At 41.3% G+C, this 13,740-nt stretch overlaps 1 protein-coding gene across 14 annotated transcripts in view; it reads right to left on the reverse strand.

The window, feature by feature from the left end:
- The window catches only part of dlgap2a (discs, large (Drosophila) homolog-associated protein 2a), a 172,102-nt gene extending 158,370 nt beyond the window's left edge, over nucleotides 1–13,732 (reverse strand). For 7 of the 14 annotated variants that reach the window (XR_004612633.1, XM_034575569.1, XM_034575573.1 and 4 more), the window contains exons 1-2: nucleotides 13,499–13,730; nucleotides 1,239–1,293 (exon numbers count right to left, since the gene is read on the reverse strand). Coding sequence is in view for 12 of the 14 variants with exons in the window: in XM_034575569.1 (XP_034431460.1) it covers nucleotides 1,239–1,293; nucleotides 13,499–13,516 (73 nt within the window). In the remaining 2 variants the exon portion in view is untranslated. Of the gene's footprint in view, nucleotides 1–1,238; nucleotides 1,294–13,498 lie in introns of all 14 variants that reach the window. The other 7 variants (XM_034575581.1, XM_034575580.1, XM_034575579.1 and 4 more) reach the window with 4 other exon arrangements.
- Nucleotides 13,733–13,740: the final 8 nt, after the last annotated feature.

Here is a 13,740-nt window from a genome sequence, read left to right on the forward strand (position 1 = left end):
TTGCTGTTCTCTTCAGTATGTGTCTCACACCAGCACAGGAGTGTGCGGTTAGCTTCCTCTCCATGTGTCCGAGATACACTGCTGTCCAAAGCAGACATCGGTCCTGCACTGTTTGCAGAACAAAGTGCATAACAGAGGGCTAAGTTCACCGCACAGGGCAGATGCTGTTAAGATGACAAAATGGCTGTGAGTCTGACGAATGACCGAACCACAGCACGGCCGGGACGTGTCGGAGCGGCGGTGTTAGGGAGGTTTTGTTAGTGGGATGGATGTGAGAGCCTGTGTGCATGCAGTCTTGTTGCAGTCGAGAAGTTAGAGAGGCCGAGTCGCCGGGTGTAAAACGCACAGAGAGGTAGGAGAAGCCATTATTGTGAGGACTGCAGGCAGGTACCTGAGTATATCTCCCTGCTCTTCAATTTCATCAGCAACCTCTTCCAACCTGCAATAATGTGAAGAAGCCTGTCATCATCACAAGTTCGCAGCAACTGCCAACAGCTATTCCCCATGCCCCGTGTGATTTAAGGCCCAATAGTAACATGTACATTTTTCTAGAAACAACATTGTGTGCGAGGGGCTAAGAAGAACAAGTGTAATGTGAGATTCATGGTGATAAAGTGGTCAGTTTATGGCTTAATAGTAAGGTGATAGCAAGTCATTATATACTTGCACATTAGGCTACTTCTTATTTATTTATATAACATAAACCAATTATATTATTCAATATATATGCCTCTTATTGTGAAAATTAACCTATTTGTGCCATTTTTATATTCATATCACATTGTATGCTAATGTGAAATGATATCTATTCATATATACCATTTTTTATTTCCATAGCATATTGTATACTGTTGTGAATTTCTAACTATATATATACACATACATACACATACATAAATACATATATTGTTTGCTTCAATATCTAGTTATACATAATGCACAAATACTGCTGCAACAAATACTGTGACTGCTGTAACAAGAGAAGTTCCCTGGCTGGGGATCAATAGTTTATCTCATCTTAAAGACTGTGTGCAAAAAAAGTGGGTATGTATATAAGCAGAGGATGAGATATGATGTACGGTACGCACACAAAAACAGGTAAACAGACAAATATGACCCACCCACTGAGCATCCATTCCCTCAGCAGCACCACCCACTCATCTCTCCCGCTGACCGACTGCCTCCTTCTGTGTGACTGATGTGTTCGGTGGTGAGGGGGACATCTGCTTGGTCCTTACCTGTGTTCCTGTCTGGTAAGATACAGCAATGCTTCTGCAGTATGCCTGGCAACACCTTCAGAAGAGAGCGACACAGGGGTACGGTGGGGAGAGATGGGAGAAAGAGAGATGTTAATATCACAACAGCTCAGAGCAGATGAACAAGGTGGTGAAGCACTGAGCCGCGCTGTGACCCACAGGTACAGAGAAGCAACAGGTGTAAATTCATTAAGAGAAGCTGCTCCCCCACCTTCCCTCTGCCACAAGATCTGAGCAGCAGAGCACATTTCTAATGTTGTCTCTGATTAAGAGCTCTTAGTGAAACAGAAACAAACATGCTAACAATCCATTAGGATATAGTTTCCAGGAAATAAAGAATTGCCCAATTAACTGTACAATATGTAACTTGTGCCGCAAGGGGTCTCACATTCTAAACAATAACAAAAGCCCTAGTTTGATGATGTTGTGAAGCAGTGTGGGCACATGGGAGTGGTCTTCACCATTGTTACGTTTCAGCTTCGGCAACATAATGCAGAGAAAACAACGATGAATAATCATGATCAATTACGAGGGACCAATTCAAACGGTGGAAGGAAAAAGCAGCCGACCGGCTAACTGGCTTGCAGAGTGTTTTTCCGTAGTCATTATGGTTGACTGCAGAAGTTACGCAAAGTCACGGGTAAAGTGCATATGATGCAATTAAAAGGCGGCCAAATGGAAACGTCTCTTTACCATGAACAAAATTTGAGATTTCTCTGGTTTTGAACATTGTCAGAAAACATTTTGGACAATGTCAGTATAATATATAAAATCGCTATAGACTATATTTTAAAGAAGAATTCTTACATATATTATCTTTATGGTGACAGAAGGGGTGGCAACCTAATGGGTCAGTGTGGTGTGGGCACGCGCTCTTAGAAGCCTTCTCTGCTCCATCAGAGGAAGTGGTAGCAGCAGCTCCAACAGCCAGTTACTGCACTACTCTCAAGCCTGAGGTGATGGCACTGATCAATAATGTATGATTACAGTCCATTTGGTGAAGAGTTCTATAAAAAGTTAATACAATCAAAGGCATATGTCTTAGATACTAATATTCCGCTGTCATAACCTTCCTTCCGTAAGTGAATGGTTTAGGTTCTTTGGAAAAATTGCAGAATCATTTTCTGCAGAATTAAATAAAGTGTGTTTTAGATTCTCTCTATGATCAGACTTTACTGTGACAATAAAACAGATTACGAGTGTTAAAAAGGTACAAATATGCAGGATTTCTGAGAGAAAGAAGCCCAGGGAACCAAATTGAAGAGGGAGATACGGAAGAGGCTCAGCAGGTGTATCTTTGTTCTTGCATTTATCTGACACAATCTCTGATCTATCCAAAACTGCAGGAGCCAATCCCCTGCTGACATTGGGCGAGAGGCCATGTACACCCCGGACATGTCTCCAGCCTATCACAGGGCTGACACATAGAGACAAACAACAATTAACACTCACAAATAAAATTTGATTGATTGATATTCACTCCTACCTTCAATTAACTTGTGTTCAGACTGTGGGAGGGAACCAGTGTACCCAGAGGGAAACCCACGCAGGCCCGGGGAGAACATGCAAACTGTAACAGAGGTTCAGCCAGAGGATGGTTCAGATCCTGTCAGTGCTACACGACCGTGGCGCCTGACAGAATCTAATGACTTTTGTAATACAGCCAGACCTCCTTTCCTTCCCTCTGGTGTTAAAATCGCTGACTTGCTGGTTATCTCAAACCTCTCAGACCTCTGTCTCACCAAGTGTTTTTTTTTTTCATCCACTCTGGGACTGAACCAGACTGATCAGATAAATGTCCCTTTTAATCATGGGAACATATATAAAGGTACCCCCTGAAAAGAGAGAAAAGACCATATATTAAAAAATAGCAATGAACCCTTAATGGCTTGTCTCTGGGGACATGTATTGAGCTATATCAACCCACTACATCATTCATGCAGGAGGAAGACCTCGGGCACATCGACTCCTGTCATCCAGTTCCATTTTCTACTCTACTAGCAGCACATCAGGAGGAGAGATAATACTGTCATAACAGACTCTTCCACGCTAGTGGTGTGTGTAAGTAAATTTCCCTTCGAATTCAGTCAATTCATGACCAACCCTCAAACTCAATCTGAACTCAGTTCGTAAAGGACAGTGTATTTTTCTTTTTTACTTTAATTAAAAAAACTAAATATTAATCTTACCCAAAATTGTAATGAATCTCTCCTTGCAGCCCGATGACACCCGTTTATGAGGATTAAGTCATTGAAGACTATGGTCAATCATTTATAGATGACAAAACTGCTTTACTATTTACATTACTATTACATCAACATTTCAGCCTAAATGCATGTAGGCTACATGGGCAGATTGGTAGACGTCCGAACATGCCCATGTCCCCCTTGTGTCTTTTATATGATAAAAGATTCTGAGTGGAAGTTAGCATCATGGCTCAGTATTTCCACCTTAACAATGCTGTAAAGAAATGCCAGTCTGAAAAAAAAAAAACTGATTCAGGGCCAGGTTTGTGATGTCAAAAACATAAGCAACCTATCCTATCCATTTGTGTATGGAGCTCAGTAGATGGAAAAGGCTCCACAACTGCAGGGGAGCTGTAAGGATGGGGAGACGGGAAGCAGGGGCCGGGTCATTATAGCATATTTTTAGATCCCTATCAGGAATTGTGGAAAGAATGTGTCGTTACATTTAAAGGTTCAGCGTGTGAAGTTTAATGTTGCAGCTGAATACCCCTCACCTCACACTCCCCTTCCAAACATGAAAGAGAACCTGTGGTAACCTTCAGTTGGCATAAAAACTAGAAAGGTGTTTAGTTTGTCCAGTCTGGGCTAGTATAAAAAACATGGCGGCTTCCGTAAGGGAGGACCCGCACCCAAGGTAAATATAAAGTATTTTAATATTAAGGGCCTGTTCTAGGGTAAAGAAAAAAACAATTCTTACAATTTAGATGAAACACACTTGTGCAAATTTCACTAGGATTACTTTATATTCAATTTCTGCCAATAGATCCCTTTCACCTAACATGATGTAATTACATAGAGGTGACAGTATTGTCTGCATTCTAGAAAATGCTACTCAGAAATTATTACTATTAGTACTGTGTATTTTATTGTATATTGTACTTATTATACACTTTATATATCTTAGCCTGAGCCATGTTGCTGTACAGTTTACTATGTAATTATATATCACAACATGCGTGTATGTGTATATATCAGATTAATCTATCTATATCTCCCTGCATCCATTCAAAAAGAAGTGTTAAAGAAAGTTGAGTCAAAGAAAGAAAAAGATGGCTCTGCGGAGATTAGAGACACAATGATTGCTTTGTAATGACTCAAACAGCTGCATGATGTACAGTTCTAATTTATGCTGGGTAGCTGGCTGGCAGGCAGAGGAGTCGTACTGGAGGAGTGTGGAAAAATGAACTGTCAGCGACACTCTTCAGTGTTTCAGACACACGCAGCTGTCACTTGCCTCTCATTTACGCTTTAAAGGGATTGGAGTCCGGATGCACAGCGCCTAATTTCACATAGGAAAACGCGCTCAGGCATCCGTTTGTCTTTTTAAGCTCATCTTGGGATGAGCACAAGAGAGGATTTATGTCACCGTGTTTTATCGAGACAGATTTACAAGACACACGAGGACAATCCCATGGACACATGTAACTGGGACGAGTGGAAATACAAAACAGCCGAGATCCTGGTGTGGTATTTTGGGTATTTGTACAGATTTTCTTTCTCGTATTATACACACATTTGAATAGGTAGCGTCATTCAAACCACATGTTATGGCCAGGCTGATTTTGTTACAAATATACCTGACAAACATCTTCTTCATTATATCAAAACCTAGTTAATTATAACCCACATAAATCAGCAGTTCAATCTGACAGTTTTGTGTTTATTTGTTGCCGCCACTGAAGATGCATCAGAGGAAATCAAATTGATCCTCAATGAGAATCCAAATAAATAACCTCAATAACCCAATCTTGTGAATGACTCTTCAAACCCCATTGAGTCGGTGACTTAATAAAAGGCTCCATTTGGCAATGTTGTAGCAGTTTGCCATCACGCTCCTACAACAGGACTGGTTGCTGTTCTTTTATATTCCTTAGGCTGAAAGAAAAAGGATTCGGTGCAGATATCATTGCACTCTGCTGAATTACACTCTACTGAATAGAGCTGAAGGTATAGAGAAAGTAGATTTTTCCAGTCATTCTCAACTCTCCATCTTATTGCCCTGTTCCATCTATAATTCTCATGACATCTGATCTTGAGGCATTCTCAGGCCAAATGGCATATGTAGTCCCTCCATTGAAAACTGGGTCTACTCCGGGCTCTTCTTCTGGTTGGGTGTGCACGGTAAACCTCCAAATCAAGGCCTCCATGGAGAGGCATCCTGTCAGGATGATCCTGGCTAGATGGCTGAACCATGTCTCCTTATAACATGAAGGAGCAGCAGTTCTACTCCGAGCTCCCACTGCATGTCTGAACTCCCCACCCTATCTCTAATGCTGAGCCCAGCGACCCAATGGAAAATATTAATATCAGCCGCTTATATTTGCGATCTCGTTCTTCAGTCAGCTTGTGACCATAGGTGAGGGTTCAGACTCAGCTCCTTTTTTACCACAACGACCCAGTACAACTCCCACATTACTGCTGATGCTGCACCAACCTGCCTGTCACTTTTGAAGACATGACCTTTTAACAGATCCCCTATCGCATCAACTTTAGCCCATTTTAGATCAGCTCATCAAATAAAAATGAGAAAGCAGAGACAATATCACATGGAAATTCATAACTGCATTGAATTATTCAGGAGGTTCAGGTTTCCGTGTTTTGTTTCTGAGAATGATCAGAAAAACAAGGCTCAAGGATATTTGGGGGGGTTATATATAGTTGCATGTCTTGGATGAAGCAGATATTGAGCCACGTGGTTCTTTTCCCGAGCACTGAAGACTGCTGAGGCAGCCATGGAAAAGACAAACAACCAAATGCACTCTCATAGCTGAAATGAACAATCAAACCAACCAGGTGAGTCACACACTGTTTGAGTTAATGAAGACATGTTTTTCCCCTTGTATCAGCTTTGTGGGAAAAAACAACCTCATATGTTAAAGTGCTGATTACTTCTCCCCCTGAACGTCCATTTCTCTGAGAGATTGTTTTTCTGGCTGTTTGATGGAGTCTGCCTCATAAGACTGGAGAGTTACGATCACAAACATCCTCCATAATTTAACTTGTGCAAAAGCAGATGTTCAGAAAAGTAAAGTTACAACAACAAAAGCACAATTAATTGGGTGTTATCAAAGTTATGACTGTGACAATGACTGCGTTTGCATGGACAGCATTATTCTGATATTATAATCCGATTAAGACAATAGTCTGAATAAAACAGTCATGTAAACAGCATTTTCTGATACCTTAACCTGAATGGGTCACACTCAGAATAAGCAATTATGGAATTAATACATGTGGAGTATTCTAATCTTAGTCACACTTTGTAGACAAGTATACGTCTTAATCTCAATATAACATCCTATTGGGATTTTTAAATTATTTTGGAATTGACATAGTCACCAAGAGCATGACAACACCGGCCCTGGGTGTAAACAAAACGGAAAAGAGAGTTCTAGATTTTGCAAAGTTATTAGGAAAACACCCAAATGATATAGGGTAGCATTGCACATTTAACCATTTCAGGTTGGGGTTTTAAAACTGGCGGAATCAAGCAATGCGCCGTAACATGTAATGTGAAAATGAATGGCTTATAGCTTCTAATGTAAACACGTAAATTGAAATAATGTCTAATTCTGAATAAGGTCAACAGTCGGAATATAAGTGTCCATGTAGATGTAGTCAATGTCTCGGGCTCCAGTGCATCAGGATCATAGAATGTTTCTATACGTGATCCGAGGCTGTAGGACAACAAGACCGGCTCTTGTCCAAGTGATGTTTCAGGATGCTCAGAAAGAAAATACCTGCAGTCCCATAAACCCACACACACATAGAGCCTTAGCACCTATCTCCTAACACTATTACTGCTGGGTACAGGCAATTATCACAAGTGGCAGTGTATAATAGGATATCTTGGCGTTTGCTGCTGAGGGCTAGAGAGCAACTCTTGGTGAGCTAATGGAGATCTGAGCGGAAGTGGAGATCTGGAAGTGGAGTCAATCCACTATATTTCAAAGCTCCTCCTGTCTGCCTCGAGCACTATCTGGTCCATTGTGCAGATTGAGCAGAAGATAAGGTTTGCACTGGAGCCGCTCACCCCAGCAAAAGCCATAATGGATAAAGCACCCTAAGAGACCAAATATCAGAAGCATCTTTCAATATAATGCAGTTGAAATGAGCAACGTAACAAACTCAAGGGCTCAGAATGACCATAGAGCTGGATTAACATCTTTTTTTTGATGCAACGTCAGTAACAGAATCAAAAACTTTCACAAAATATGAAATACTATGGCACTCAGTAGAATGCATGCATCTACCAGGGTGTAAGCAGTGTTAGAGCGGAATCCAATACAACTTTAAATAACTGGTGACCCAAGCTTCAGACGTAATAAAACAACAGAAAAAACACAACATGCCTCCATACTGCTCGTGCGTTGTCATCCATCGACATAGTGGTGAGTAGATAATTATTGAATTTTCATTTCTGGGTGAACTATCCCTTTAATATTTAATCAATCTGCATAGATATCAGTTCCCTAAATGGGTCTTTTGTGTAAATTTGTTTTTTTAAATCAAGATCCATGAATTATTCCCTGGGACTATGGTGAAAATCTTGAAAAACACTTCCAATGTTCAAGAAAGTGAAGAAAAAAAAACTGAATCCACACTTTGGGTTCTTCCCTGACCCACACGGCATCCTTTCACCAAGTATCGTGGAAAAGTGTTCAGACGTTTTTGTGTAATCTTGCCTAAAAACAAACAACAAATGGACAGGGGTGAAAACATAACCTCCTTGGTGAAGGTAATTATAGTATTAATTGCATAAACATATGTCACAAAACAATCATAGACTGTATACAAAGATGGACGAAGTATCGCCACTTCCTCTCATTATCCAGAAATGAAACCAAAATATCCTGGATACGAATACTGCCATCTCGCACGTAGTGTCTTGAGGCAGCGTCTGAACAATAGTGTTCTGGTGATGAAGCCGCGGCCCGTGAAACCAACTAAAATGACAAAAACCATCTCTGACAAAAAATATTCTGACGTGTTTTTTTAACTGAATGTTGAATTTCTCATCAACTAACATGGAGGGGGCAGGGTTTATGAACTATACTGCAACCAGCCACAAGGGGGCGATCTATATTCTTTGGTTGAGATCTTTACACACAATCAACGAAACTTGAATGTGATAATAAGGAAGCTTCGCTCTGTTAGTCCTCATTATAGAACCACCATATTTTAATACAGAAAAAAGAAAAGACTGATTATCTTCTGCTCGTCTTAACCCCCCTCACATGTCTCAGGTGTCTCATGGGTGTACAGGGTTTCCTTGAATTGGGGAATTCATTTGCTTTTACCATGCCCTAGCTCTAAAATTCATTATCAATACCATAAATCTCATAGCAAGGATTTGGGCAGTCCAGTTTTATAATCTGTGGCTCGGGTGGTATAGAGGGTCGTACATTTTCATATACATACTAGTGCACTATAATCATGGTATCAGCAGCACTCTGTATCCAAAGCCGCTGATTTCTGACTGCTAAATAAAAGAAGTGTGAAGTATTCAGTCCTTGAACAGAAACATCCAGGCGATACTAGTAGAGAGACAACTGCTATTTATGTTCAACAGCCTTAACACATTGCAGCACTGGGTCCTTTTCTAAAGCTTAATCCAATCTCTTACACCGGCTGTCATCCTCAGAGTAAGCCCCGATGCATATGGTGTCTATTTGACTCTAACTGGGACTATAATTTATAAAACTGAACATCAAGGTGTATTGAGGAAAACTTGAAACTAGTGATTGAGACCATTAACTCCATATGAAAATGTTACCTGACGTTATAAGTCACGGAAGAACTAAAGTGATTTTCTCATACACCTCTATAGAACCTCTACAGGTTTCAGGAACTTCCACATTGGCTTCACTTTTTACACCTGGGGCCTCATTTATAACAGTTGCGTATGCACAAAACAGGGTCTGAAAGATGCTTCCACCACTTCTCACGCAAATGTTGGGATTCTTAAAAACAAACTTGACAGGAGAATGTGTGCACACATTTTGGAGATGGGAAAATGACGATGTAGACGTGAGGAGGTGAACCGAAGCCAGATTATTGATCCATTTTATCATAAATGGAAAGATGAGGAGGAAACGAGTGTTCAGCGACCACAACGATTTCCTGTTACATGATGATGACTAATCAGCTGATATAGATTCTATAGATCTGCTATCTTGGATCTCCTGGGACCCAGAAGTGTGAAGAACCAAGAAACACTCAACCTTAACCTGGCCGGGAGACACAAACCGATTTCACATCTGATTGCTTTAAGAAGTTAACGTTAATTCACGAATTCACGAGGTGTCAAAACCCAACATTGTGTCTAACCTAATGTAACATTAGCAGAATTCTCCCTTGTGTGTGATGCATAAAATTCATCCTATAAAAACCTTAATACATCCAAGTTTTCTGTTGATCCTCTCTTGCTGATTTGGCTAATAAACAAACACCAAACACTTGCTGTAAAGAGGGCCTTTCAACATTTTACATTACCTGAAGGCCACTGTAGATTCTTTTATAGAAGGGTGGGGTGAGAGGAGGGGTATTTAGTTGCTGTATGCCACTTACTCCTACACACTGGTCCTTTAACACAGTCGACCTTAGGAGACAAATACTTTTATACTTCCATTTAAATGATGAGATGATTTCACTTTGTCTCCAGTCAAAGACTTCCAATGGCACACAGCTCTGACAGGAGACACAGGGACACGTCTCTCTGCAGTGCAAACTCCGGGAGGCTGCTGCTGCCGGGTAAAAACATCACAAATGATGCCATCACAAACTCGGATCAAACCGTCTGTATTTATGACTGTTCAATTAGAATAGAGAGGAAAGGTTACAGATACTGTAATAAATTGCTAATGGACCTTGTAATGAGTCACATCTGACGTTGGGCGATGTTGCAGCTACTGCACAGTAACACAGGGAGAATGCAATGACACCCACATGCCCGCAAGATCTGTGCCCACCGCAGCACAAAGGTGATTAAATGAGTAGTGTTGATGCACACTGAGACACACACACACACACACTGTACAGTGTATACACAAACTTGGCTCTAATGCATTATTAGATTCATAAACCCTAGTCCCATCCATCCCGTCCATTCCCTTTACATCCATATACTGAAGCCAAACTATTGCTGAGGTTGGGGGAGGCATTCATCAGGGACAAAAAAAGAGAGCAACATAGACAGAGAAAGATGGAGAGAGAGACAGAAAAGGTGAATAAAACTGCAGGCCTACAGAGAAGAAGATAGAAGGAGGAGAAGAATAGGAGAAAGCCGAAAAACATCCGTCACGGTATGTGGGTGAATAAAAAAGAGAAAAGAGCCTGCTAAATGTTTCAACATTTACTTTTAGTCAGACAAGTCTACATTAACTGCTGCTCCTCCCCCCTGTGGACCAAAGCTACATCACCACACGCATAAATGCAGCGTTTCAAGTTCACTATGCATCTTCAAACAGATTATGAGAGCCTTATCATGTCACTGCCAAGTACAAGAAGTCAACACAAGCTTCGCATTGATGACTGTGTACTGTATGTGTGCGTGTTCGCTTGCGAAGGTAACATCAGCATCGGAATCAAGCTATCTTCGATTCCAAAGTACTTCTGAGTACAAATAGTGTCGGTTTCCAATCTATTTTATGTCCTTTGTTTATTGGTTCCAGGAATAGTTTTCTCACTCTCTTCAACATTGCAAGACAGGGAATTTGTCAACATTGTCATTGATTTCTCAAAGAATAATAAATGGATCCGATGCAAAATGGCAGCGTTCATACCCGAAATATCCCAGCTTCATTTTTGGATTTCTGGTTATCCATATTTATCTCCAGTCTCTGATTAGTTCATTAATACCCACACATGATAATGCAATTCATACAGTGCTGTCCTTAATATTTTGTGAGATTTTTAAATTCTCTTACTGACACTGTGTCAAAAAGATGTTAATTAAACTCTATGGTCATCATGAACCCTTATGTTGCTGTTCACTTGAACTGCTTTATATTGAAATATGTTTCTGATCTCAGACATGTTAAGAGGACTGATATCCACGAGAGTGTGTAATTTGGTGCAGATCAAAATAAAAATGGGAATCTAGTCAACTTAAATGTGTTTCATGAGGCGATGGTGGAAAACTATGGCATTGAATGCCATAGTTTTCTAATCTTCGAATCAGGCTCTCATCTTTTCATTTAAAGAAATCCCCTTTCTCCATCTCATATCACCTGGGCGTCACTGACAGTCTGATTAGCAGAGGTGGTTATGTGGACGAGGTGAAAGGTGGGGCCCCCTAAAGCTGCTAAGTGACAAGTAATTTATTTTTCAGTCTCATAAGGACTTTTAGAGATGACATTCACTTCTCACCCACCACCTGCCCACCCACGGGTTCCCTGTCTGTTAGCTACAGAGAGGCTACAGTTATGAATACTTATTATCACACACCTAAGAAAAGTTCACGCACAGATTCGCGCACACACACACACACACACACACACACACACACACACACACACACACACACACACACACACACACACACACACACACACACACACACACACACACACACACACAAAGATACTGTCAAATCCCTTCTCATTGATCTACAGTAATTACGTTTGCCCTTGACTGCTTGGTGCTACCACAGCTCTTCTAGTCATCTGCATAATGAATGAACATGAGACACTTTACCTGCTTTCTACTATGGCAGAAAATGCAGTTTCCATGTATGGCCTGCATGCTGTGTATGATGCACACTATTTTAAATCCCTAACGTGCGCGTCAAAGTCTCATCAAAGCAGCTGCACGATACTGAAGAACAACTGGCCGACCACGGCCGTCTAAAATAAGAACTTTTTGTATTATTGAGTAGGGTACAAATACAGCAGCAACTTCCATTTGCGAGGGGTGGGCTGCGATAACACCATTGAGCTTCTAAATATGAAGCATTGCAATGAATATAGTCCCCCTATTTTTAGCAGCTCTGTGATTATGATGTCTAATGATGTGAGCGCTGGCAGACAGCACTTTGTCACTCACGGTGTGTGCTGCTGAGTGCTGTGTATTTGGATGCGGCTGCGGTGCTGAGACAGGCATCCTATACAACTTCTTTGTTTGTCGCTCAATCTATTGGAGCAGAGACATGAATGCTTGCAACTGCATTGAATTTCAAACAACACAATGTGTCAGCGTACAAAACAGTGATGATAAGGGTTTTGCACCACTAGCAGTTAACCATTCCTCTCTTTGCAAATATCCCCAACAATAAAGGAGCAATAATCATCCATTTACATGACTGCAACTGTCACTACTTGAACAATCAGAGGGCATATGCTGCTCAATTACTTATTCTTCACTGTAATGCATACAGTAACACAGGTCTGTGGAGTTGTTTTTTTAATTCTTACAAATACCCCAACTCCTCCAATGCCTTCTTTTGTTGAGCTTCAAGGAGCTTCACTCATTCAGGATTGCCCAGCACTGAGGTCAGGCTCTGTAAAGTCAGATAAGCCCCATCCACCTACATAGACTACAGTCGGGGCATGATAACATAAAGTATTACATGACAGTGCACATCAGGAGGAGTCCCGGGGAAATCTACACTGACATTACATCCTTTAGGAGGAGTTCACCTTGTGCTAAGAGGCTTTTCTGCCTGAGATGCTCCTCATCCGAGCCTCTTCCTCTGGGATAAATAAAATTGCACGTATGGTATCCAGCAGTGAGGAAACCAACCACTCATTTTGCTGCTTATCATAGTTTAAATCATTATTAATTGACCATTTTGAAAATGCAAAAGTCTGTTTGCAATGCAGAACTAGGAAAATCCTGCAGCCACATTGCTTCAACACACCCATTTTATCCACTCCTGCATGCACCTTCCCATTTCCAGTTCGGTGGTGAAATGCACTGTTGGAATCTTTGCTCATGTCACATTTTAGTAGTTGAATTTGCACTTAAGGATTAATAAAAGAGAGAGGGGGGAGTTACCTTCTTCAGGGCTGACATGCTAAGGTGGATCCTCCTCCTGCAAAAAAAGCCCGTTCACATGCTGGGGTCCCAAGCCAAGTTTGGAGGGTGCGCAAATCCTAACTCTGACCGGTGCTGATGCTGAGCCATGAGGTGCCTGCTTAATATTCTCATCTCATCTCGCTTCCAGCCGCTGGCTCCGTGTGCGCACGCCCCTTAACACGCTGTCGTTGCAGGATCCAAACGCAGGGGGAGCTGTAGCC

The sequence above is a fragment of the Hippoglossus hippoglossus genome, chromosome 22 (assembly GCF_009819705.1).
Source record: "Hippoglossus hippoglossus isolate fHipHip1 chromosome 22, fHipHip1.pri, whole genome shotgun sequence".
Lineage (NCBI taxonomy): Eukaryota > Metazoa > Chordata > Actinopteri > Pleuronectiformes > Pleuronectidae > Hippoglossus > Hippoglossus hippoglossus.